This window comes from Dysidea avara, chromosome 4 (assembly GCF_963678975.1).
Source record: "Dysidea avara chromosome 4, odDysAvar1.4, whole genome shotgun sequence".
NCBI classification, from domain to species: domain Eukaryota; kingdom Metazoa; phylum Porifera; class Demospongiae; order Dictyoceratida; family Dysideidae; genus Dysidea; species Dysidea avara.
This window is the reverse complement of record NC_089275.1, coordinates 47,507,019-47,530,919: the sequence shown is the minus strand read 5'-3', so window position 1 is coordinate 47,530,919 and position 23,901 is coordinate 47,507,019. Positions and strand designations below refer to the sequence as shown.

Sequence of the window (23,901 nt, the reverse complement as noted above, 5' to 3'; positions counted from 1 at the left end):
AGTGCATATATATCACATATCACGCTGTTTCAAAGTGTTAATGAGATATACACACATCTTGTTAAGGCAGTGCGTATATCTCGTTACACACTGCCTTAATGAGATATACGTATCAGTGCGTATATCTCGTTAACTTGAGACATTGCGCACCTAATAGGAGTGCACAGTATCCAGAAATCATCAGATTTCTTTGATGTTATACTGTTATCCTCTTCTCTTATATAGGGAATCAAGCAAGCTGTGATTGTGGGATTGAATTCTGCAACCTGTGATTATGGGATTCAATTTTAATACATCAACAGTAGTTTGTTTTTACTTTTGTAAATGTAGCAATTAAAGTAACATAATTAACACTAGTCTCTTAAAATTGCTATATTAACAAAAATAAAATGTATTAAAATTGAATCCCACAATCACAGTTTGTTTGGCAAAATTCAATCCCACAATCACAGCTTACTTGGTTCCCTATATAAGAGAAGGGTATAGCAACTAAAGATTTTGCCAGGTAGGTGGGTCTACATGCTAAAGTAGAGCATATTAGTTATACCATGGGCACTTGTGCTTTGCCTGTATATACACACTCACACTCAGGTCTGCGGCCCTTGTGCTTGTGCGTAATCAGGCAAAGGACTCATGCCCATGGTATAACTATTACATACACACTGGTAGCAGTGCGTATATCTTGTTAAGGCAGTGCGTGTATCTCATTAACATTTTGAGTCAGTGCAATATGTGATATATATGCACTGACTTTCCTTTGATCTGAGGTGTGAAAGTGATATATATATATATACCAAATATTCACCCAATATAACTGGACTAATGATGGATACTAGTGAGTCTTTCTAAAAAGCTGTATGGTATGTATTTTGTAACCCATTTGTAGTTGGTGAGCTTTCCTGGTGAACAGTGTGGTGAACATACCAGTTGTGATCAGTGTCTTGATCAAGTTGATCCAGTGTGTGGGTGGTGTACACTAGACAACAAGTAAGTAGACCACTTGAATTAGACCAGTTGGTGTTGTTGATGATCCTACCATCATCCACTATGGTTGTAGATGTTCCACTAATGACAGTTGTTCCAGCACATTGTGGATATCCAGTAATGGAGTGTCCAGTAGTGACCAGTGTCCCACTGGCTCCATCATTGACAACATCATATCTACCGAACAACTACCCTATAATGTAAGTGACTAAATTACCAACCCTTGTGTTGTAGTATAGCCAGGATGTTTATGCAAGAACTGGGTGAATAGGGATCTGAAAGAAACAAGAAGTTGTTGACTTAGTGTCTATGTATATATTATAGCAATTTGTACATGTAGCAAGCAAATATGGCTTCATGTACATACCCTTCTAAAAGATGGCTTCTCTATCACATCACTTAAAATTGTTAACCCACGCAGTCAAAAGACTTGTAAGTAGGGACTGGTGATTATTACATACCATTCAACAGCCATACTGACTGTCCACAAGAGTACTGTAGAAATCCTGCCTGCATCATTTTTAGTTCAGTGCCCCTTGGTTATCCAAACCCCAATGGTCATAGGCAATGGTAAAGGTGTTCAGATTAGTTAATTGTTGATGAAACTAGAGCTATGTAATTGTGACTACAATTTGATTACTACCCGGTAATCATGATTATGAGATTAATTGCATTCTGTGTATTCTGAGCTGAACGCCTTTGTTTAACAGTCACTCGTCTCCATTTTGTGATATGAGGCTTCCTTTACTATAGTCTGTTTGCATTCACCTGAGCCCTCGTTTCTTGTTAATAACTCTTGTTACATGGGCCAGCTGCCCAAACATTTAGTAGCATTCTGAAGCCCTTTCAATGTCAGAAATGTTAATCAAAAAAGCGCTTTGATACAGGCAAGAACAAGTGAGTTATGAGGCTTTAAAACTATCCTATACATTTAGTATGGACGATTCAAGCACGCAAACATGTTACAACATGAAAACATGCTTGTTCCACCATTGGGAGTGAACACATGTTCACCACTTTGATATTACTATATTTGGCGGGGGCTCAGGTGAACAGGTTAACGTGTACTGACTATAGCATTATTTATGATGCAGGTTGATTCTATGGTGATAGCAATTGGTTATTAATATGGCTCTTGACAGTAGAACATACTAATTGATTTTCTATAATCATTACATATCATATGACTCCTTGATTAATTGCTGAATAATCGATATGATCGCACAGCCCCATACATTTATTTATAGAACTTTACGTGGGTGAGATCAAAGGAAAAGGTGTACTTTAAATTTCATAAAGTACACTTTCAGCTGGCCAACTGCTTCATCGACCACAAAGAGTGCTTTATTGAACGAATAAAGCACTTTTTGCAGTGCAATAAAGCACTCTTTGTGGGCAATAAAGCACAGTTGCCCATGTGCCTTAGTGTAGGTTAATAGCCTATGGGGCTTGCGCCAGTATGACTAATCACCCAAGCCAGTGAAGGCTGATAGCCTCACCGCGCTGAGTGATCAATCACCTCAGCCAATATGAATTCTACTACTGGATTGCTTTTATAGACATATCTAAATGCTTCGATGATGATTGGGAGAAGGTAACGTTGCTGTTGCATTTGTTAATGTAGACGGACAAGTCCTGGAGTATTTCACCATGTGACTCACAATAGAATCGATTGTGGGTTGCAAGCAAAACCTGCCAAAAGACGTAATGAACGTCTACCATGCCAAACTACGCATGAGTTACTTTGTTAAACTGGTTTGTGTGTGTTCAGGCTGCTAATAGTTCGTGCAATGCATGTTAATTACGAGTTCTAGTCAGGCCGCCCAGAGAAATTAAGGGGCCCAGGGCAAAGAGTTAAAGTGGGGCCCTTCACCCAAGTTGTAAGGTGAAGACCAAAAAAAAAAAAAAAAAAAGGTCGCAACCTGCTGGCAATGACAATAACTACCCATCACCAACCATATCTCCTTATCTATAAGCTTGCTACACTGCTCCTCTGAAGAATACTGTGACTGCTTTATTAGAGTATTTAGATCTGACTGCTCTATTAGAGTATATCGATCTTTTAAACAGGTATTCAGGGGGCCCTTCATGGGGCCTCCCGGGGCCCCTTTCAGGCTGGGGCCCGGGGCAAAATGCCCCAGTTGCCCCCCCCTGTGGGCGGCCCTGGTTCTAGTGTATGGTGAAGCTACACAAGTAGAAAGTTCCATAAATCATTTAAAGCATAGCTGCGAGTGCTATATGAAAAATAAAGTACGAGGTGCGTGGCCGAGATACTAATAAAGCACGAGGCAAAGCCAAGTGCTTTATTAGCATCGAGGCCAAGCGCCAAGTACTTTATTTTTCATATAGCACAAGCAAGGCTATACTTTAACATATACATACAGTGCTCTATTGAATTATGCTAAAAATACTCTAACAGAGCAGTCATATCTAGTTTTGATGGTATGGATAAACAAGGGGTCAGAAAACTGAGGGTTTACATTTCATACACTGCTTGATGTAGAGCCAATTTTGTTTATGCTACGTAACTATGGTGCAACTTGGAAAGCTATACTGCATGGGAAGGTACAATATCAAGTGTATAAAGAGTTAAAATCAGTAAATAAAAATGCTGTTAGGCATGTGCAAGAACCCCACATGTTAGCACATTTTCAAATTCCATTTTATTGTATTATATCTAGATAGCCAAGGGAATGGTCAACTGAAGTTTCAGCTCTAGAAGCCAAGAACTTTTGAAGTAAAATCGATTTGCACTGTTACAATATGGAAAATAAACTACAGGTGCTTAATCAAAAAGTACTTACTTACAAACACAGTCCCCTACCAAGATGCAACTTATACCATCAGGTTCTCTATGAACAGGCAAATCTGTTACTGGGTATGTTTAGTCTTCCTACAACCAGAGCAAAGGCGAAAACGTAAGAAAAAAAATGATAACAAGCAGCTCGTCCAATGAGAAGCAGACTATCGCACATATCTTCCATCAATACTAATACAAAACAAATATTTTCGCATTCCTCTTGCTTTTGGGGATCACAATACTACCAAGGTTTTTTTGCCATTATCATCTTTACAGATATTTTTTTCAATTTTGTAAATATTTCACACATTACATTTATTGCATTCTGCTGTGAAAATTAGGCTTGTACTAACATGTGGGATTCTTGCAAATCTGTCACATATAACAACGAAATGAAGATGACTTAATTCTAGAGTTCACTGTGGTAAATGGTTTTACGGGGGTGTTTTTGAGAAACAAACTTTTATCATGCTGTACAAATTGTATGCTTTAGTACAGTAGTATCAGACACACTAGAAAAAGTGCAATGATGGCACTGTTAATCTAAATATAAAGTGGTCTTAACTGCTGAAATTAGCCTCACATTCAATTTCAGAGGGTCTAATGTTAAAAATTTTATGCATGTATATTTAGTAGAAAGATAACCTAATAAAGCACCCACCCTAATACAACAGTCAAATAAATGCAAATGGTATTGCTGAAACACTCTCAGATTCAATAGAGGTACCTTGGATTTAAAATATTGGGGTTGGTATATAATGATATGTAGCTAGGCCCTAGCCTGGCATCACCTAAAGCTTTGCCCCTGGCACTAGGTACAGTCATGTAAACTATTTAGTCTTCTGCATCTTACTAAGTCTTACAGCTATTTTTACCAATATATGCCCAAATATGTACTTTGCAATGTAACTAGTGTTGAAGAATCTTTCCATTGTCCACCTTATTAGACCTGTCCTCAAGGCCACAGAACTGCACAGCAGTGGGTTAAATTGGCAAAGTGAAGTGATAATGCATAGTTATTTTGTTTGCAATTTTTTGCACTATAGAGTATGGTGAATTCAATATTGAACTACTGGTTTTTGTTGAGACAGTTAGCTACATACAGTATTGTTGCAGTACTTGAGTTTGATAGGTATATCTCAAATATTATTCACATGTACAAAGCCTGGGAAAATTTGTCAATGAATGTTTACAAACAGTTTGTACATTGTTAGTGTATTCTACTTCCACCTTGGTGATGCTTCAGTATCAGTTGTTTAGAACTCGGCTACCATTGAGGTTTAAATTATGCAGTTAACATTAGCTATACAAAAACAGCCAAGCTGTGAAAACCTCCAAAAGGCTGGGTGAAAAAAGATGTGAAATCCCAGGTGGCAGCCAAGAAATGGCTGTGATGGTAGGTTAATGGCAACAATTTTAAAAACAACAATTCAGGTGAATTCGTGTTGCCTTCTCCAAATTTCATTAGGATTCAGCACCAAATTCACCTGAATTCTCATCATTAAAATTTTTGCCATTAACATACCATCACAGCCATTTCTTGGCCTCCACCTTGGATTTCACATCTATTTTCAGCCCGGCTTTTTGGGGGCACAACCTTTTTTCACAGCTTGGCTGTTTTTGTATAGATATCACTTCTTTTTGTATACACTTTAGCGTGGGTGTTCAAAGGTGCCACTCAGGGTTTAACTCGCATATTGCCCAGGTAATATCATGGGAAAGTGGTTTGCCAATGACTTTGATATCCAACCAGTTAAAAGAAATGATGCGCTTTGACTTGTTATATTGAGCAACATAGAGCTTTGTATTGTGGGACTCGTTTTTGTAGTGGTTGCTAAGCTGAGTATATTTGCTAAGATAGACTAGTTGGTTGTTAGTAAAGGATGATGAAGGCACAAACTAATTGTTTGGACAATTGTGGATGTATATTTCTACCCACCACGTATCAGCCTTTGAACAGACCACGGAACAGCAAAGCTACTACTGCTACGTTGAAATAGGTTAGTAACTTACAGTCCTAAGTATACTTAACTTAATATAATAACTTACTTATTGTCCCAATAGCAAAGTTAGTTGGCTTAACTTAACACAAAAATGATAACAATATAAACTCCATCCCACAATCACAAGTTTTTTAACATTGCGTGTTGAAGCGTAGTAACATATTAATGACGTTTTAACACATATGGATAACGTTCTGATGGCTATTAGCCTACCCTATTAAAACCACGATCGATCTTCAGATGCTACTGTAGAAAACAAACGGGATGAGTACTCAGTATTTCTTTCACCTATTAGGTGAGTGTGTTCCAAGTGATATATATATATATATGTATACATCAGCAATTACCAAGCAGCCATGGCAAGGGATTTGCTGATATATACACCCAAAGCCCAAGGGCTGCGGGTGTATACATCAGCAATTACCAAGCAGCCATGGTATAAGTGATATATACCATGGCTGCTTGGTAATTGCTGATGTATACACCCGCAGCCCTTGGGCTTTGGGTGTATATATCAGCAAATCCCTTGCAGCTGTGGTATAACTATTAATCGTATACTCCAAAGCTGGCCTATTTCCTCCAGCTGCTTTGGAGCTTTTTACTTGTCTTTTTTCTTTACTGCAGAAAGAGGAAGAGATCAAGAATGGAATTCTTTTGTATTTTGTTTATATATAATGATGCATTTAAAACATAATACTGTATTATTACATACACAGGTTGGCTGGTTTGTAGTAGAAATCCCTACAACTACAAGGTAACTTGTTTGTAGCTGAACTCTCTTACAGAGTGACTTCGAATGTAACTAGACTCTCTATAGGGTGATTTGTTGGAGCTGAACTCTAGTTACAAGATGACTTGTTTGTAACTTGACTCTCTTCAGGGTGACTGGTTATAGCTGAACCCTCTACACGGTGACTTGTTTGTAGCTGAACTTTCCACAGTGTGATTTGTTTGTATCTGAGCTTTCTACTGGGTGACTTGTTTGTATCTGAACTCTCTACTTATTTGTAGCTGAACTCTCCACAGGTTGATTTGTTAGTAACTGAGCTCTCCACATTGTGACTTTTTATTACAGGGGACTTGTTTGTAGCTAAACTGCCTACAAGGTAAATCGTTTGTAGCTGAGCTCTCTACATTATGACTTTTTTTGTAGCTGAACTCTCCATGCACAGGGCCATTTGTTTGTAGCTGAATTCTCAACAGGGTGACTTGTTTGTAGGTGAACTCTACAGGTGACTTCTTTCTGGATGATCTCTCTACAGGGTGGCTTGTTTGTAGCTGAACTCTCCACAGATTGATTTGTTTGTAGTTGAGCTCTCTACAGGGTACTGTGTGACTTGTTTGTAGCTACTGTGTGACTTGTTTCTAGCTGATCTCTCTACTGGTTGACTTGTTACATAGCTGAACGCTTTAATAGAGTAACTTGTTGACAATGTTGAATGCATAGGGTGACTGTACTATTAGAGTATCTCACTTGCTTGTATTATAACTCAGTGGCTATTGTTCCGATTCTTCTATACTACTGCAAGAATTTTCTATGATGATTATTCCATCTACTCTAGTATTTTTAAAATTGTTAATTTAAAGGGATCTATACAATAAAAAGTTGAAACAAGAGATGAATGATGGTATTACAGCATAGCTTGGTGGGAAAGCCCCTACTTTGGCAATGAGCAAAATTATAGCTAATGTGCCAAAGTAGGGACTTTCCCATCGAGCTATGCCGTAATACCATTATTCATCTCTTGCTTCACTACTTTTTATTGCATAGATCCCTACTTCATATTTAAATAACAATTTTTTTTAAATACTAGTTTATTTAGTTTTTTGTTGTAGCACAGCTAACTAGTTACAGCTTATTAAAGTACGTACTGTGCCAAAATTGGAAGCACATAGCCCCTAGTAGCGTGCATAGCTTACCTTTGATCGTAGTAGCAGTGGCGCTCAAATCTATGACCTGTCTCAGTATGATGGTCCGCGTTCTATTCACCCCGGCTGAACATTGTTCAAACGAACGGGCCCTTTCACTTGACTGGAGCTTAGTCATGACTAACAGGATGAAGTAATACAATTTCCATTCGAGTACTGTCCAATCACATGAATCACTTGCTGATCTCACCATCCGGCACTGAGTGGCTGAGTCAGTGTGTTCAGAGGAACAAGCCGTCGAGTATCAGTTCGTCTCAAAATCTCTTCGTTAATTGCAGTCCAGGCGTTGGCAAAAGTTGAAGTGATAACTCAGCAGCCTTAATGTTTCATGTGCAACACTTGAAATTATAAGTGCCCTGCTCTTTCAGCAGCATAAGCGCTTTCTGAAATAATTTTGTGGTGTCTACAGAAAAGTGTTGATACGGAAAATTAATGCCTCAGTATGGTTTCGATGCTTGAAGAAGACAACCAACCTGATTGAAGATAAAAGGAAAGACAAGGCGCACAGGGCTTACACTCGTTGGAACCCCAAAAGGCACATCCCACCGGTGAGTTTGTTGTTATGGCATAAAATGGTGACCGTGTGCTGCTTTGTTTGGGCTCTAAGCTTGCGACTGTGGTCAGTGAGTGAGTGAGGCAGTGACACAAAATTTCAAGATTTGGAGATTTTTTTAAATTCTATATCCAGTCACCGGTAAGTGTTTTTTTGTTTTTATGCTGTATTTCATGTTAGATAGAGTAATATTATTCCTTAACAGTGATTTTCGTGGCGTAAGTTGTCTCTAGGATGATTTTTAAAGGCAGAATTTTAGGCAGCGCGCATCACTTTTGATGCAAACCGTACTTAAACAGTACTACTGTACTGTTTGATACCGGTTTTCAGCTCACTTTTCTTAGTGGTTTGCCTGGTAGGTGTGAAAACTAAGTCATGAAACTCGATCGCATAATTGTGACACAGGTTGGGTTTTCTGTCATATTTTGATTATCTCAATTCCTTTGAAACCACAAAACGTCACTCCAATGATGGTTACTTCATCTACATAGCAATTTTCAGCTCATTCCTTCAAGGGATTTACCCTGTGGGTTTGACAGAAGTTTGATCTTATTTTACACAAATAATTGGTCATACCTCCATGATTCTTTATCAGATTCCCACCAAACTTGGTACTGAGATTTGCTTTAATGTGCCCTTTAAGTGTGCCAGATTTCAGCTTTACTAGAGGACGCATTTGTATTTTATGGCAAAGTGTGTGAAAAGTAGAAGTGCAACCCAGGTCATTTCTCTTTCATTCTCCGGGCTGCTTCTGACACTCTTCCCACAGCTGTCAATTTACAATGCTGGAATATACAATGTGGTGCAAAATGTGCATTGTGTGGCAGCTTTCAGCCTACCACTGCACATGTATTGAGTGGCTGCCCTGTTACATTGACACAGGGCTGCTTTACGTATCGTCATAACCAAGTTTTACACTGCTGAAGTACTGAACTTTCTAAACCTTTAACTGAAGTGATCGCGAACGTGGTCTCAGTTTATGCAGACTTGCCTGGATTGTAAGACAGTGACTCCCCACAGGCTACAATTCTCCCTTTCTCCTTATCACCCCATGTGGTCCTGACATTGTCCTTTACAATGAGAGAAGTAATTCAGTTGCCCTGTTACAGTTGCCCTGTTAGAACTGATATGTCCCTTGGACTCAGTTGAACACCTTGAATCTGCAAGGGATTGCAAGCAGGGAAAGAATTGTTGATTGCCTGGAATTAAATATGTAATTTTTACAGCACTGTTGAATTAGGTGTTTTAGGCCACTTCTTGCCATCCTCTTTATCTTCTTTTCAAAACTGTGTCAACTATTCAAAATGAGCTCAATATAACTAAATCCAGCTGCAGACGTATTTTTGATTTGGTAGCTGGAGTATCAGTTTCTTCTTCTAGAAGAATCTTCTTGCAAGAGGTAGCCACTACCAATAGTCCTGTAGAACCATCTGCGACCGGGATCAAAATCAAATCAAGCAATCAAGAGGTAAATTAACACTAAATCAAGCAATCAAGAAGTCCTAGAAAGTGGTGATTAAACTAGCTTACAAACAAAATGAGAATTTACGAAAATATGTGCTAAATTATCAAGCAATCCAAGCTGTTTTTAAGACTAAATCAAGTATAAATCAAGGTATATTTTCATCGATCAAAAACCTCGATCCCAGTCTCAGATGGTTCTACAGGACTATTGGTAGTGACCACCCCTTGTATTTTTGGCAAGAGATAGCCCAGAATGATTAGTTTAAATGTTGATCTTTATTTCACTAAAATTTTGTATGTAGTTAAGTTTTTTTTTTAAACTATGTTTCCTTGCCACACCTACTTGTGGGGTAATTAGCTACACCCATCTGTGGCTGTGTGTGCCAGAGGTCTCAGTCACCTTACTTGTGTACAATTATTACATTTTATTCAACACTACTAATGTTGGTTTTCTCTCAAGAAGAAGTAGAAGAAAAAACAAAGAAAAAGACCTGAAACTTTGGCCACTTGTATCTTAGAAATGGCTAAAGTGATTTTCTTCAAATTTCATATGTAGACTCCTCTACTGTGTGGGCACTTTTATACCAAATTTGGTTCCAATCGGGTAAGAAATCACAGAGCTACATATGCATGCAAAATCACGTTTTCTCTCTTCCTGTCAATATACTCACGGTGTTGTGTGCCAGCTTCTTTGGCCACACGACACACTACCGTGTGTTTGATGTTATTATACTGGGAAGTGCCATGTATCCTAACACAACTTATGATCATCCAAGTTAGCAAAATTAAGTGGCTGAAGTTTAACTGTTTTGCTATTCCATCAATTGATAGCCAATGTATAGCATCTTAGTCTTGTGTGGCCAGAATAATGTGTGGGTGGGGAAAAGTGATGTGGCCACACAAAACTAATTCCACCTGCACATTCTACTCAGTGTAGCAAATAGGGTGTAGCTCTCTATAATCATGCAGTTGCCTAAATATATATATTTTTTTAAAACCATGAGTCCACTAGTCCAGTCTGTACAACCTTCCATGTATGCTGTGAAATAAAGGTATTTCTTATTTGTGACCCAGTCTGAGAAAACCGATCTTATCGCCCATGTTAGCAGATTCGATTTTTCACCCAGGACACAAAGCTACATGAATAAACTCTTTAATTACACAATCAAAATCAGCTAGACTTGAGTGGTCTGGTTTTGCTGACTGCTTTTCCCAAGCCCAGTGGTGATCCGTACGTGCAGTGTGGGGTCTTAATGGAGCTCTGGTCAGTCTGGGGATGACTGTATGTGGCTGTACAGCTCTATGGTGTTGACTAAGTACCTCTGATGTGAGTTTCCTTTCATTTTAGCCAATTTTGAGACCTGAATTGCCCAAAATGTGGCCAAATTCATCCCTACGCCTTCCTTTTCAATTTTTGAACACCATCTTGCCCACCTTCCAGGCCCCCCGCCTCCCATCCCTTTTGCAGCTTGCTTGATACAGTCAACCTCGGTATAAAATCTATCTAAAATGGCGGGAAACTTAGTTGTTGGCTACTTGCACAGTGGATGCTCTGGAAGGTAAGGGATTGGTGTAAAACATGTGAAAAATTGGTACACATAACTTCAACCATTGACGAGCTACAACACACTAGAACTGGCATTTCTCGATACTTTAAACAGGCGATAAACCCAGTTTTCCCAGACTGGGTCACGTTTACAACTAAACAATGTGAATAGTTTTAAACAAATAAAGGGGTTTTGACTAAAACCCATCATCCACCCTGGCCTCTTTTTCCATATTTATGTTGTAAGTAGGTCTAGTATCAGAGACTAAAATGTCACCAAACATCTTGAGATGCTATCCCACTAGGACCTGTGAAAAGGCTAATAAAACCTGTAAATATGAGGAGTTAGAAATATGCAACTAAAACTCTAGAAAATCTCTGACCCAGTGGTGACTTGATCCATACTCTGCAATAGAGACTTGCACCAATAATGCCGGCATAATGTCCGGCATAATAGGATAGCAAAAGCATCAAGCATCACGCCAGCATAATAGACATTTTTCAAGATTTTTAATTAAATGTACAATGTATGCACCAAAAATACAGCAAAGCATGAACACACTACACTTAATACTGCATTTCATATCAAGAAATTATGCAATGCTATTTTTTATTGTTTCTTGGCTGATTATCACACTTCACAGAAATAAGATGGAGGTATTTTAATAGATCAGTCACTTACTCTAATACAGCAGTCATAAAAGGCTATATTATGCTGTAATAAAGCAACCAACTCTAGAACATAATCTTGATTTTGAAAGCATCAATTTGAGCATAATAAACTGGATTTTTGAGCACTTCTCAAAAGCATAATAGGCTGTTTTCAAAGCATAATTGGCTCAAGACTACTCTGCAATGCATGGGTGTATCCATTCACTGGACTGGACTACTGTACTGTACCTGTAAAGTGCAATCAGTGCATACATGGTGTAAACTTACAATGATATGTAGTCCTGCCTGCTCATTGGATACTGGGTGCATGGGGAAGCGATTCCAGCAAACTGTTGATGATGAACTCTCACTATTAAATGACCCCTAAATGTAGGCTTCAGTTAGTTCCATGTGAGTCCAGTACAGTAGTAGTCCAGTTCAGTCAATGGATACACCCACTCTGCAACCCTATCTTGCAGTAAAAGTATCTGTTATATTCTAATACTGACTATGTACATGTTGCTGTCAGACCTTCAGTGCTGGTCACTGTAAAGTACTAATCAAGACACATGGTAGTGCGTTGTGCGGCCAAGAAAGTCAGCTACCACACCATGAGTATATTTACTGGAAGAAAGAAAACAGCTTTTTCATGCGTGCATAGCTCCATGGTCCATTCTCCAAAGTACACCATTTTTGCATTATAGCTGTCCTCCAGGTAGGGTACACCACACAGCAAAGTTGATTAAATCCGCAACAGCCATTTGCGAGATATGGGTGTTCACAATTTTGTTTTAATTTCTTCGTTTTTTCTTATGCTGTACGTGGGTTCAATTTCTTTTCGCACACTTTGCAAAAAATTGCTATAAAATGCAAACGTGTAACTCGATTGCCACAATCTTTGGCACAAATGAAGAGCGTGTAACAGTGGATTCACATACTAAGTTTGTTGTGAATCTAAGAAATATTCAAGGAGTTATGAGCATTTATTCACGTAAAAAAGATCAAACTTCTGTCATGGCTACAGGGTAAACTAAGTATAGAAATAGTTTGAAAATTGATGTGTAGATAGGCTGATCATCATAGCAGTGCCTTTTGATAGTTTGAATAGCAATAGAGTTGCAGTGACAAAGTTATAAAGCAAAAACCAAGCAAGTGTAAAATTGCAGGATTGAGATACTCTAATAGAGCACTCACCATGGAGTAAAAAGGTGTGCAAAAAATGTCGAAAAAAATAACTTACCAGAGTTTGAACCATGGACCTTCATACCTAACACCTGCATCCTTAACCACTGAACCACTGCTACCTTGGCTGATCACCTCACTCAATTTCTGCCTTATAAATGAACTTTCTAGTTGAAATCTGCTTTTAATCAAATGTTTGTAATTTCATAGATCTACCAATAGGAGTACTAGATTGTTCTAGAACATTCTATGTATGTTCTATTAGAAGTCCTCAAAAAATGTGCACTCTATTAGAGTATTACAATTTATTATCAAATATTGAATTAAATCATGCATTTATAAGTTTGTCTTCAATAATCATCATGTATCTACATAGAAAAGAAGAAATGTAAGTAAAAACAAACCTCAAAGTCAGCCACAGGCTGGTTTTGGGGCCTTATAAAGTACAAAAAGAAGTGAAATCCACACAAAAACAGCCAAGCTGTGAAAAAATGGTGCAGTCTTAAAAAGCCTGGGTGAAACAAGTTGTGAAATATCAAAGGTGGCAGCCAAGAAATGGCTGCAATGATGCTAATGCTAAAAAAATTTAATAATAGCTGTGTGCATTGTTAAAATTTATTAGGATTAACATCATTGCAGCCATTTCTTGGCCGCCACCTTTGATATTTCACAACTTTTTTCACCCAGGCTTTTTAAGACCGCACCATTTTTTCACAGCTTGGCTGTTTTGTGTGGTAATAATAATAATGTATGATAACTGTATGATTCATGACAGGGTAAGACAATTGTAACAATCAAGAATTTGAATCATATCTATGTTAAGATGAATTGGAAATGTACGTATGCTGCCCTTTGGCTGATTATAGCCAGTTAACATTGAGCTTATGTGTGCTTCCTGTTAGTGATGGAAATGAACTATCTTGTATACATTACAGGTGACAGTGGATGCTATTAACCTTCCAATGAGAGAAGTGGATTGTGTGTTCACAGTGGGTACTATGTCCATAATGGGACCGGCTCAACTAGTTGACAACTCTGTCATTTGTCCCATCACTACATACACCAGTAGCCTATTCACTAGTGGTGGTAAGACACTACACTAATGTACTGTAGTGTTTATAATAACTGTGTTAGTGACTACATGTAGTGTCCTATAATAGTTGTATTAATAACTGATCAGCTGTGCTATCTATAGACACTATTATGATGTCAGTGTCACTGAGGGCTAGAGGTTCTGGTCAATCATTTCTCAATGTTACTGGTCACATCACTGTGTTTGATTGTATGAGTCATACAACGTGAGTTGTGATTTGTGTTAAATATCATACGGTATGGTAGTACTGTATATTAGCGATCATGCAGTTTTGGGCTTTCTTGCCCAAAAATATCACCCTAAAACCTGCCTCAAATTTCCTTCATAATAGCTTGGCAGTATTGGTTAGTCATAGCCAAGCCCGAAAATGCCTCAGAGTGATCCCAAATCCTTCCAACAAGTTTCTATGGAATTTTAAAATTTCCTATTTAACTGGATTTTCTACTGACTAGCTAATGCCTTCCGCCAAGCATAACTCAACAATGGATAAGACTACGGGCTTGATTTTTTTTCACTGTTTGACGTTGCTTTGTCCCGAGACATGCCTTTTCGCCAACCGCAGTATGTACAATGTACATATCATGACTTACCTTTGTCTTCCTTTGTGTTCCAGTTCTTTTTGTTGACAACGCAAGGTGTCGATTTGCAATAGCGCGGTATGGCTTCCCTCTGGCTGTGTCATGCTTTTCGCCTGAATTTTCCATAGCGACTGGATTCATTGCAGAGAAGTTTCTTGTACTGTTCTTCATTTGTAATGCTGTGTAACGAGTGGAGCATAGCTACAAACAAAGTATAATGGCCACCTCACTTTTCAGTGCGTAATTGATTATTGGGGCACGCATTCAGACACAAAATTGTTTTATAGAATGCCTGGCGCCATTCTTTCTTTTAATGTGGTACACGTGGATTAATTGTGTTATTAAAAAAGTAAACAAACAAGTAGAAGGAAAAATTATGAAGATTAGGGATCAAAGAACAAAACAGCAGGAAAACAAGGGAAAAGCTAAAAAGTTGTGAAACGAGGGAGGTTGCCTATACCTGCAGATATACTAGTGAACATGTAATCCCTAATTCAGTCATAGTTATATACTGAAGAGTAGGGATTAGATGTCCACTAGTACATCTGCAGGTATAGGCAACCTCCCTTGTTTCACAACTTTTTAGCTGTTTCTTTTAGAGATGCAACAATTTATCGATATATCGCATATCGTATTGTTTTAAGACATTATCGCTGTATCGATACAAAGTTAAATCGTATCGATACATCGCATATCATGATATATCGACATATTGTGGCTTGTTAACATGGCTGACAATCAAATTATTGTACACTGTGGTTAAACTGAGTAGTATGTAATGCTTCTCAAAGAAATATTAGCTCACTTATTTCTCTTAAAAAAAAACAAAAAAAACAACAAAAAAAAACAACAACAACAACATTGACTATTGCTTAGACTCCACTTTGTGTCATGTAATATATCGCTGTATCGTGATACACCAGAGGCAATATATCGATATGCCTACACACTGTATCGTTGCATCACTAGCTCCCTTGTTTCCCTGCTTTTTTGTTGTTTGATCGCTAATCCAGCTTAAATTCCTAATTTTCCTTCTACTTGTGTAATTTGATTGCATAATTATATTACTTTAAAATGTGTTTAATAAGCCAGACCTGGTTGTATAGCTGCATGAAGATGGTTGCTGTAAATTTCCTCTCACACACTGGTTGGTTTTGAGCCCTTGCTAGCCCAGCATCTCTATGCTTTGTCCTCCATTTACCAACTGTTTATGAAGCCAAGTGCTTCAAACTGTTCAACGTGTGGGATAGAAGCCTCTTAAACCACACCTGCACTCATAGGATATCTTCGTTATCAACACCTCAGCCTCGGCTTGATAACAGCAATATATCCACTTGTGGTAGAGTTTAACTAACACATGCACAATACAGTGGGACCTCATTTATTCAATCTTGTTGGGTCCAAGCCCTGTTTAAAACTTTGGACTTTGAATCATCCATTTGTGCATGCCTAAATATAGTTGTTAACTGTTGGTAATACCTAAAAAGTTAATGCTATATTTATACTAATGGTCAACTAGAGTTTGGCCTGTGGACACCACTAAACTATCAACAAGGTAACCAATGGTTACCACCAATGAATGGCTGCCCTCCAACAGTACTGCAGCTGGCAAACTGATAATCTAGCACTACACTTCCCTTATTAGTCACATGGGGCACTACAGTCAGTTCAGTGTTTCCGATGGTTTAGGTCAGGTTAAACAAGGGCCAATGGTACCAGCATTTCTCGATGTTTTCCCAAATACATACAGTAATTTATTTATTGTTATGAACTTATTACCAGGTGTAGTAGTTGTCTGAACAGTCAACATGAGTGTAGCTGGTGTCCCTATGATGTTCAATGTACTGCTACTGGTCCAGTATCATGTGATAGTGGTCTAGAAGGAAATGTGAGTAGTTGTATTGTCATCCTCTTCACTCCTTTACATCTACTGAACTTGTAGATAACCACAACTGATAGTTGTCCTCAGTTGACTCCTAATGATAACTACACACTAAACATGAACACTGCACAACAACTTGTGATCAATGGGAAGAACCTCTTTGAGGTAACAATTCATGCAGATGTTGTATGTGTGTGTTATTAGCACCAGCTATAATAAACAGTGCAGCCTACAAGTAACAATGTAAATGATTTTTGAGTGCTTGTGATATTGTTACCTATTAGTATACAACTTGTTGTAAACAAAGAAGTTGCTGTACTACCAACAAGCAACTGTTTTTGCATGGATTTATGAGTGCAATATTGCATGCAGGCTGTGCTGCACTGCACAACTTACCAGTACTAGTAGTTACTAGCTAATATTCCCTACAGGATGGTGGGAACTACTATTGTGTGGTCAGTTATAGAGGAGAGGAGATATCAGTGGTAGGGTCATGGGACCCTGTGCAGATGACCATCACTTGTGAGCAACGTAATGTGAGTAGTACTAGCTCATTGTGTAGCCAGTATAGTGTTCCTAATTGTAGCTAACAGTTTTATGGAATACAGGAAGGACCTGTTAGCTTATAATACATCAATGACATTTTCTCCTTTTAATGATTTCTCTGTAATGATCAACTATTGTTGTTTGCAGAAATGAAATAATTTTATTTTCTAGTTCTTCTTCAGTTCTGCTGCTGGACAGAGTAGAGTCACAGCAGATCTTAAGGTGTTATGGAAGACAGTTAATAATTATACTATTGATGAAGCTGTGGCTAGTGTACAAGGTGTGTTGTATGGTGATTTGTACACCCCATACTCCATTCCTATTCCAGTAACTCTATACCAGTGTCACCTACTGGGACCAGACTGTACTTCATGTCTTGCTCAGGATGAAACTCACTTTGATTGTGTCTACTGTCCTGAAACAAACTGTGTCTTCCGGTCCAGTTGTAGTGTTAATCCTTATGATAGTTGTCCGGCTCCATTGATCAACATGGTATGATATGGTAACTCTCTCACTGTCTCACAATACATTGTTGTATGTTGTCTTAATAATCTTACCAAATGTTTGGCATAGTCGACGTCCATAATATCATGTTGTTCCCACTGCATCAGTGGAGTGTTACCCAACTGTCATCATTTGGGTCATTACATATGCATCAACAACACTGCACTACAAGACATTAATTATATTACTTTCAACCACTGTAGTTTAGTCCAGTTTCTGGTCCTATTGAAGGAGGTACTGTGGTCACAATTGAAGGATCAAACTGGGGAATGAACTTCCAAGATGTCATGAAAATTATGATAGGAAATGTTAACTGTATTCCTAATGAAGACTCCTACATGGTTGGGAGAAGGTAAAATAGTTGACTAATGACCTGTTTAGTGAACGTCATTTCATCAACAGGGTAAATTGTGTGACAGATGTAGTGAATGAACCTCAGTCAAGCAGCATCACCATAGTAACCAACAATGGCGTTCATGATAGTTCAGACCACTTCTATTACAAGGTGGGGATCATGTGATCTGTATGGATGTATGGTTATGTATTATACTTGCAGAGGGTGACTGTAAATCAGGTATACCCAAATAGAGGTCCCATGTCAGGAGGAACACAAATCAACATAACAGGCAGCAACTTCAATATTGGTAACATTCAGAATGTGTTAGTAGGGGACAAGATGTGTAGTATGATAAACATCACATCGTAAGTCAGTCTGTAGTGTGTGGTATAGTTGATAACTATCATGTACTGTTAACCCTTCGAATAGCAATATATTTTACATCATGCATAAAAGAGACCGTAATATCAATGTTATTAAGCACACTACAAGTTGCCATGCATGGCCTAGCTAGTCATTTAGAGTGAAACAAAGCCTTGTTTATCTTTGTGGTAGCGAATGTTTCTAACAAAGGAAAGTTCAAACTTTCCAGTCACATTGTCCGGTATGTTTGCTTGTACGTTTCTACAGTCACTCATAGACCATCTTGACCTTTAACCTTATCACATGACCCTGTATATCATTCATTGTGCAATCACATGCAGGATTTGATTTCAGCTTTGTGGTACATACTTGTGCCTCAAACCTCAAGCCATTGCAAGCTCCACTATAACAATTTGCTGGTCATGAAAAGTTTGTGGTGTTGGCATGTATAAATCTGTGAACATGAGGTTACCTAATAACTGATCTGTTTTGTTAGAGTAATTAGCTGAGAAAACAGTCTACGAAAACTACATCCAATGGCTATACATGTATGTCATATGCACATGTACCCTCACTACATGGACAATACATACACCTGTATTACACAGTACCACAGTGTACATAAAATATTATTCCCCTAGTGAGTGGATAACATGTGACACGGAGAGAGGAGATGTGGGTGTAGTGGACATTACAATAATGGTGGACAATTTCAATGGTACCACACTCTACACATTTGTTGAAGACCCAACCTTCACCAGTATCTCTCCAGTGTTCAGTTTCATATCGTAAGTGACATCTGACCAGTAGCGTTATTATTTGTGTCTACATTAATATGTACATTTGTATACCCACACTTCAAACACCACACAGAGATTTAGTAACTGTCATCTCATCCTTTATAGAGGTGGTACGAAATTTTTGGTGAGAGGAGAGAGGTTGGATATAGTCCAGTCTCCACAACTATTATTCACCATCACCAGTTCATCTGGGAAGAGACGAGCTGTTATGGTAAGACATATTGTGATCTGTTGATAGCAGCATGATCTTGTCTGGGATCTCTTATCTGCATTCACATAGTTATAATGTTAAACTTCTAACTTCCTGTATTTCAGTACAAACTTGCACATTACTGGTGGCATAGCACATATAGTATTTTGTTAGATGTTACATTGACAATGTTTTTTTTATGATGCATACAATTGTTATCCTCACAGGAATTCACTGGTCCATGTAATGCTCTAAATGATACAGCGTTATCTTGTGAAGCTCCTACTCTACCTCATGGCAGCTCAACTACTCAGCTAGTCAGACTGGGACTGGTGATGGATGGGGTGACACAGTTGAGGTCACTCAATGAAACAATACAAGTGTACAGGGACCCTATGTTCTTACCATTGACCAAAGATAATTCCTCACTGGTGTTTGAACTGAGAGAGTATGATCTGATCACTATTAATGTGAGTGCTTGTAGTGTAATAATGTACCTATAAGAGATTTTGCCGATTATCCGATTACCTGAAATCAAAATTCACATAATAGTTGATACCAAATACTGATCTGATGTTTATGTTTATCAAAATTTCACAGTAGCTATTTTGTAAAATTTCCATTTTTAAACTTTATTTTTGTCTTATTTTTATGAAACAATAACATCGGGGTTAGTGAAATTAATCAGTTAGATACACTGGTTTTTGCTATTGAATTCATCACCTTTGCAATTGACTTTGTCTCATTTGCAATTGGATTCATTGTCTTGGAAATTGAATTTGTTGCCTTGGCAATGAATTTGACATGTTAGCAGTAGATTTAGGCACTATTGCATTAGAATTAGTCGCTTCTGCAGGAAATTTTATCATGACTGATTGTTTGTTCTATGGGTCAAGATAGAAGTGAAGTAAGTTATTGTTGGCATGCATCCGTGTCTGTATAAGGCCATTTCTACTGGACACCTATATAGTGTTTTCAGAGGTGATAAATTTGGGCATGCACCTGACAGCGTAATGTCCATCAATAGTGAACTATAGTGGTAGGCAGGGCCGCCCACAGGGGGGGGGGGGGAAACTGGGGCATTTAGCCCTAGGCCCCAGCCTGAAAGGGGCCCCAGGTGCCCCCATCAAGGGCTCCTTGAATACCTGTTTAGAATATCGATATACTCTAATAGAGCAGTCAGATCTAGATACTCTAATAGAGCAGTCACAGTATTCTTCAGAGTAGTGTAATAAGCTTATAAATAAGGAGATATATAGTTGGCAGCTATATATTGTCACTGTTAGCATGTAATGACTTTTTTTTTTTGGTCTTCAGCTTACAGCTAGGCTGAAGTTGTGCATTCAGAGTGGAACCCTCCTTGCCCTTGGGGCCCCACTTTAACTCTTTGCCCTGGGCCCCATAATTTCTCTGGGCGGCCCTGGTGGTAGGAATCCTTATCAAGCATGCTGTAGACAAATGAAGTACTGAATACAACTAAGTGCTACAAGTTCTTGTTAGTCAACAATTGTTTAACTGCTTTACATATAGTGTTCTTAGTTAGCTAGATGCTCACTGATTAATTGTAATGAAACATGACTAATTCTAATGCAATAGTACCTAATTCTACTGCAAGCGCATCAATTTCAATTGCAAAGGTGATGAATTCAATTGCAAAAACCTACAATCTGCTGAGAATTATCAATACCAATATTGCTGAAATTTGGCCAATAAACCAATTTTTGATTATTTGCCGTTAAATCCATGCATCACTAGTGTAGTATGTTTGTAGTGCGTGCGTGCGTGCGTGTGTGTGTAAGATCCAGTATTCATGGGGTTTAGCACAAACTACCATGTCTAGCTTGTCATCCATGGCATGTGGAAGAGGGAGAGGGTTAGGTGAGAACTATCAATGTATGTATATATCCCAGTGGCTTGAACTTAACCCCACCTCTTAGTCTAACAACTGAAAGAAATTGATGCTGTTATTATCACTATTGCTTCTGGCACCACCCTAGTCCTAAATATTTCAGAATTGTGAACATAGGTAAAACCAAAACTTACTGCTAGCTTGTGATGTTTGGGAGCAGTAATGTAATACTTGCTGCCACTGTGCTTGCATGACTGCAGCAAGAAAGCTTGCCTTTTACTCTTGTCTTTTCTTCATGTACTTCACAATTTTTTCTAATGCACAAATAGAATTCACTAACTAAGTTTTGTTCAATATAGAATCCCTAAAATTTGCTACCACATCATTATTGTGCTTCTTAATTTTGTTGGCACATTCTAACTATAAGTTAGCTGTTAGTTTTGACTCCTAACTATATGTAACCAATTATGTATGTCCCTTAATCCAGTTCCTAATCTTCCCTAAGGAAATCCCAGAAGAAAGCTGTGTTACCTTGAGAGATACTCATGCCATTATGTGTGTGTGATAATACAGCCCTGCTATACATGGGATGCTAGTTCTATTCAGGCGGCAGTATTTGCCTGTATAATTTCTAATATATTTCCACAAGTCTCCCAGGTTAACTGGGCTGTGTTTTAGTTTGTTTTTTTGTTGTACGCTTGTTTATGTAATGGATGTGCTTGCATTATGGTTGAGTGCAAACTTGCAGGGTTCCAACTTTAGATTTTCAATGGACCAATTGATGGTGTTTATTGGTGATAATGGAATGTGTCGTGTACTACGAGTCACCCTCATTACAGTAGAGTGTATACCGATAGAGGCCGACTATCCAATTAATAGGGACATACCTCTAATAGTAAGGACTAGTATGTGTGTATGTACCTAACTATAGTTGTTCTCAGTGATATACACTGTACTATTATTTGATAGCTAGGGCACAGAGTTTTTACTTGCTGCCAAAGGCAGCCTAATTTAGTAGAGTCTGGGACTTCCCCTAATAAATATACCATTGTAGGAAGAAATAATACCCTATCCAACATAAGTATCACTGACAATTCTGTATGAAATGGTTTAGTTCTAACTCCATAGACTGCCATGCTGCTATGATGCAGTGTGAACATCTAGTGGTTGACAAAGACTTGGATTAAATAAAAGATCATGATATCAGAATCATAGTGTCATTAACAGCCAGCCAAAACTGACAACTGTAATCTTTTTGAATTTTTTGCCTGATAGTTTTGATGGTTGATCTAATTATGAGGGTATCACGACAAGAAATAGATCAGGAGTTGCAATCCAGAAGCTGTAGAAATTGGTTTTAAAATTTGCATACAAGTCCAAATCAGTCCTGAGCCTGTTATGTGTTCATAGGCAGCACTCAGAGCAGTGTGCGTGTACCGGTGGAAATGATACATATGCATACGTACACAGGCAAGAGAGTTTAACTGGCCGCATCAGAAAACCACTATACTAAAACACAACCTACACAAAAACCAAGCTATATTGAAAGTAGCTATATATTGTAGGTGTGACGTGTCTCTCAAGATGACTCAGCAGTGAAGTGAGGCTATGCAGAACAAGGGACATGGTGAAGGCACAATTAACAATTGATCCCAATCAAGCCAATATGGCACAACAGACTCTGTTGTAACTAGAGGCCACAGGTGATGTGCCAGTATATCAGCGGTGTGGCATTGGCACAGTGATCACAGTCTATAATATTATGCATACAGCCATGCACAATATACAGGAGATAGTTACACATTGTTGTATATGCAGCACTGTATCAGCTTCTTGTTTAGCTATTTAGTACAGACTCACAGTTGAGTAGTAGATAAGCCCAGTGGAAAATAATTCCAGCCGCTAGCAAGCCAGATGAAGGATGAAGATGTATAATACAACTACCACCGGTACAAGTATTACATTACTCATTACCTTGTTGTTCCAGCTGGTTGTTTATGAGCACATCAGCTGGTATCCCAACTGGTCATCAGCTGGTTGTTCACTGCATGATGCCTGGAGCGCATATCCTGCACACAAAATACACAGTTACAAACATTTAAACATACTTGTGTTGTTGTTTACCAGTAAAGTGGCCTCTGGCCTCTCCGCGGACGTTTACTAATCTTCTCCTTCAAGCAATCTGTAATTAAACAAGGGTGTGGTGCTGGGCGTTATATAGAATTACACGCACGGTAAAGTCATCAGCACGAACAGGCGTACTTATTATACGGTTGTGCCTTCATTCACAGGCGAATCTATCCCTGCTTAGTTCATGTCTCTAGGCCTCGTAGTTTTCTCAAACATTATTTATTTATTCATTCATTATTAGTAATGACGTAATTTTAACCGCATTTCATATTATTCTTAGTACTTGGTTGTATAATAAAGCTTTATAGTGACCAGCACTGAAGGTCTACAGCAACTTGTGCTGTAGCCTTTGAATTACCTAACCTAATAAACAAATAATAAAGGCTATTAGACAACACAGTGCTCCAAACTTTCCCCTATTATGTTCAGTTGTTTCCTGTTGTGCCCCAAATATGCTCTTAGAAGATTGCACCTTGAAATAATATCTGTGAATGCTGTATTAGGATATTTCTACTTC

At 38.4% G+C, this 23,901-nt stretch overlaps 1 protein-coding gene across 2 annotated transcripts in view; it reads left to right on the top strand.

Moving 5' to 3' along the window:
* LOC136252532 (plexin-A4-like) overlaps positions 1–23,901 on the top strand; it is a 67,402-nt gene that overhangs the window by 9,630 nt on the left and 33,871 nt on the right. For both annotated transcript variants that reach the window (XM_066044991.1, XM_066044992.1), the window contains 12 exons: positions 887–987; positions 1,058–1,184; positions 14,048–14,198; positions 14,308–14,410; positions 16,566–16,671; positions 16,726–16,830; positions 17,097–17,201; positions 17,383–17,491; positions 17,540–17,703; positions 17,919–18,067; positions 18,118–18,220; positions 18,272–18,417. In XM_066044991.1, coding sequence (XP_065901063.1) covers positions 887–987; positions 1,058–1,184; positions 14,048–14,198; positions 14,308–14,410; positions 16,566–16,671; positions 16,726–16,830; positions 17,097–17,201; positions 17,383–17,491; positions 17,540–17,703; positions 17,919–18,067; positions 18,118–18,220; positions 18,272–18,417 — 1,469 coding nt within the window. The remainder of the gene's footprint in view (positions 1–886; positions 988–1,057; positions 1,185–14,047; positions 14,199–14,307; positions 14,411–16,565; positions 16,672–16,725; positions 16,831–17,096; positions 17,202–17,382; positions 17,492–17,539; positions 17,704–17,918; positions 18,068–18,117; positions 18,221–18,271; positions 18,418–23,901) is intronic.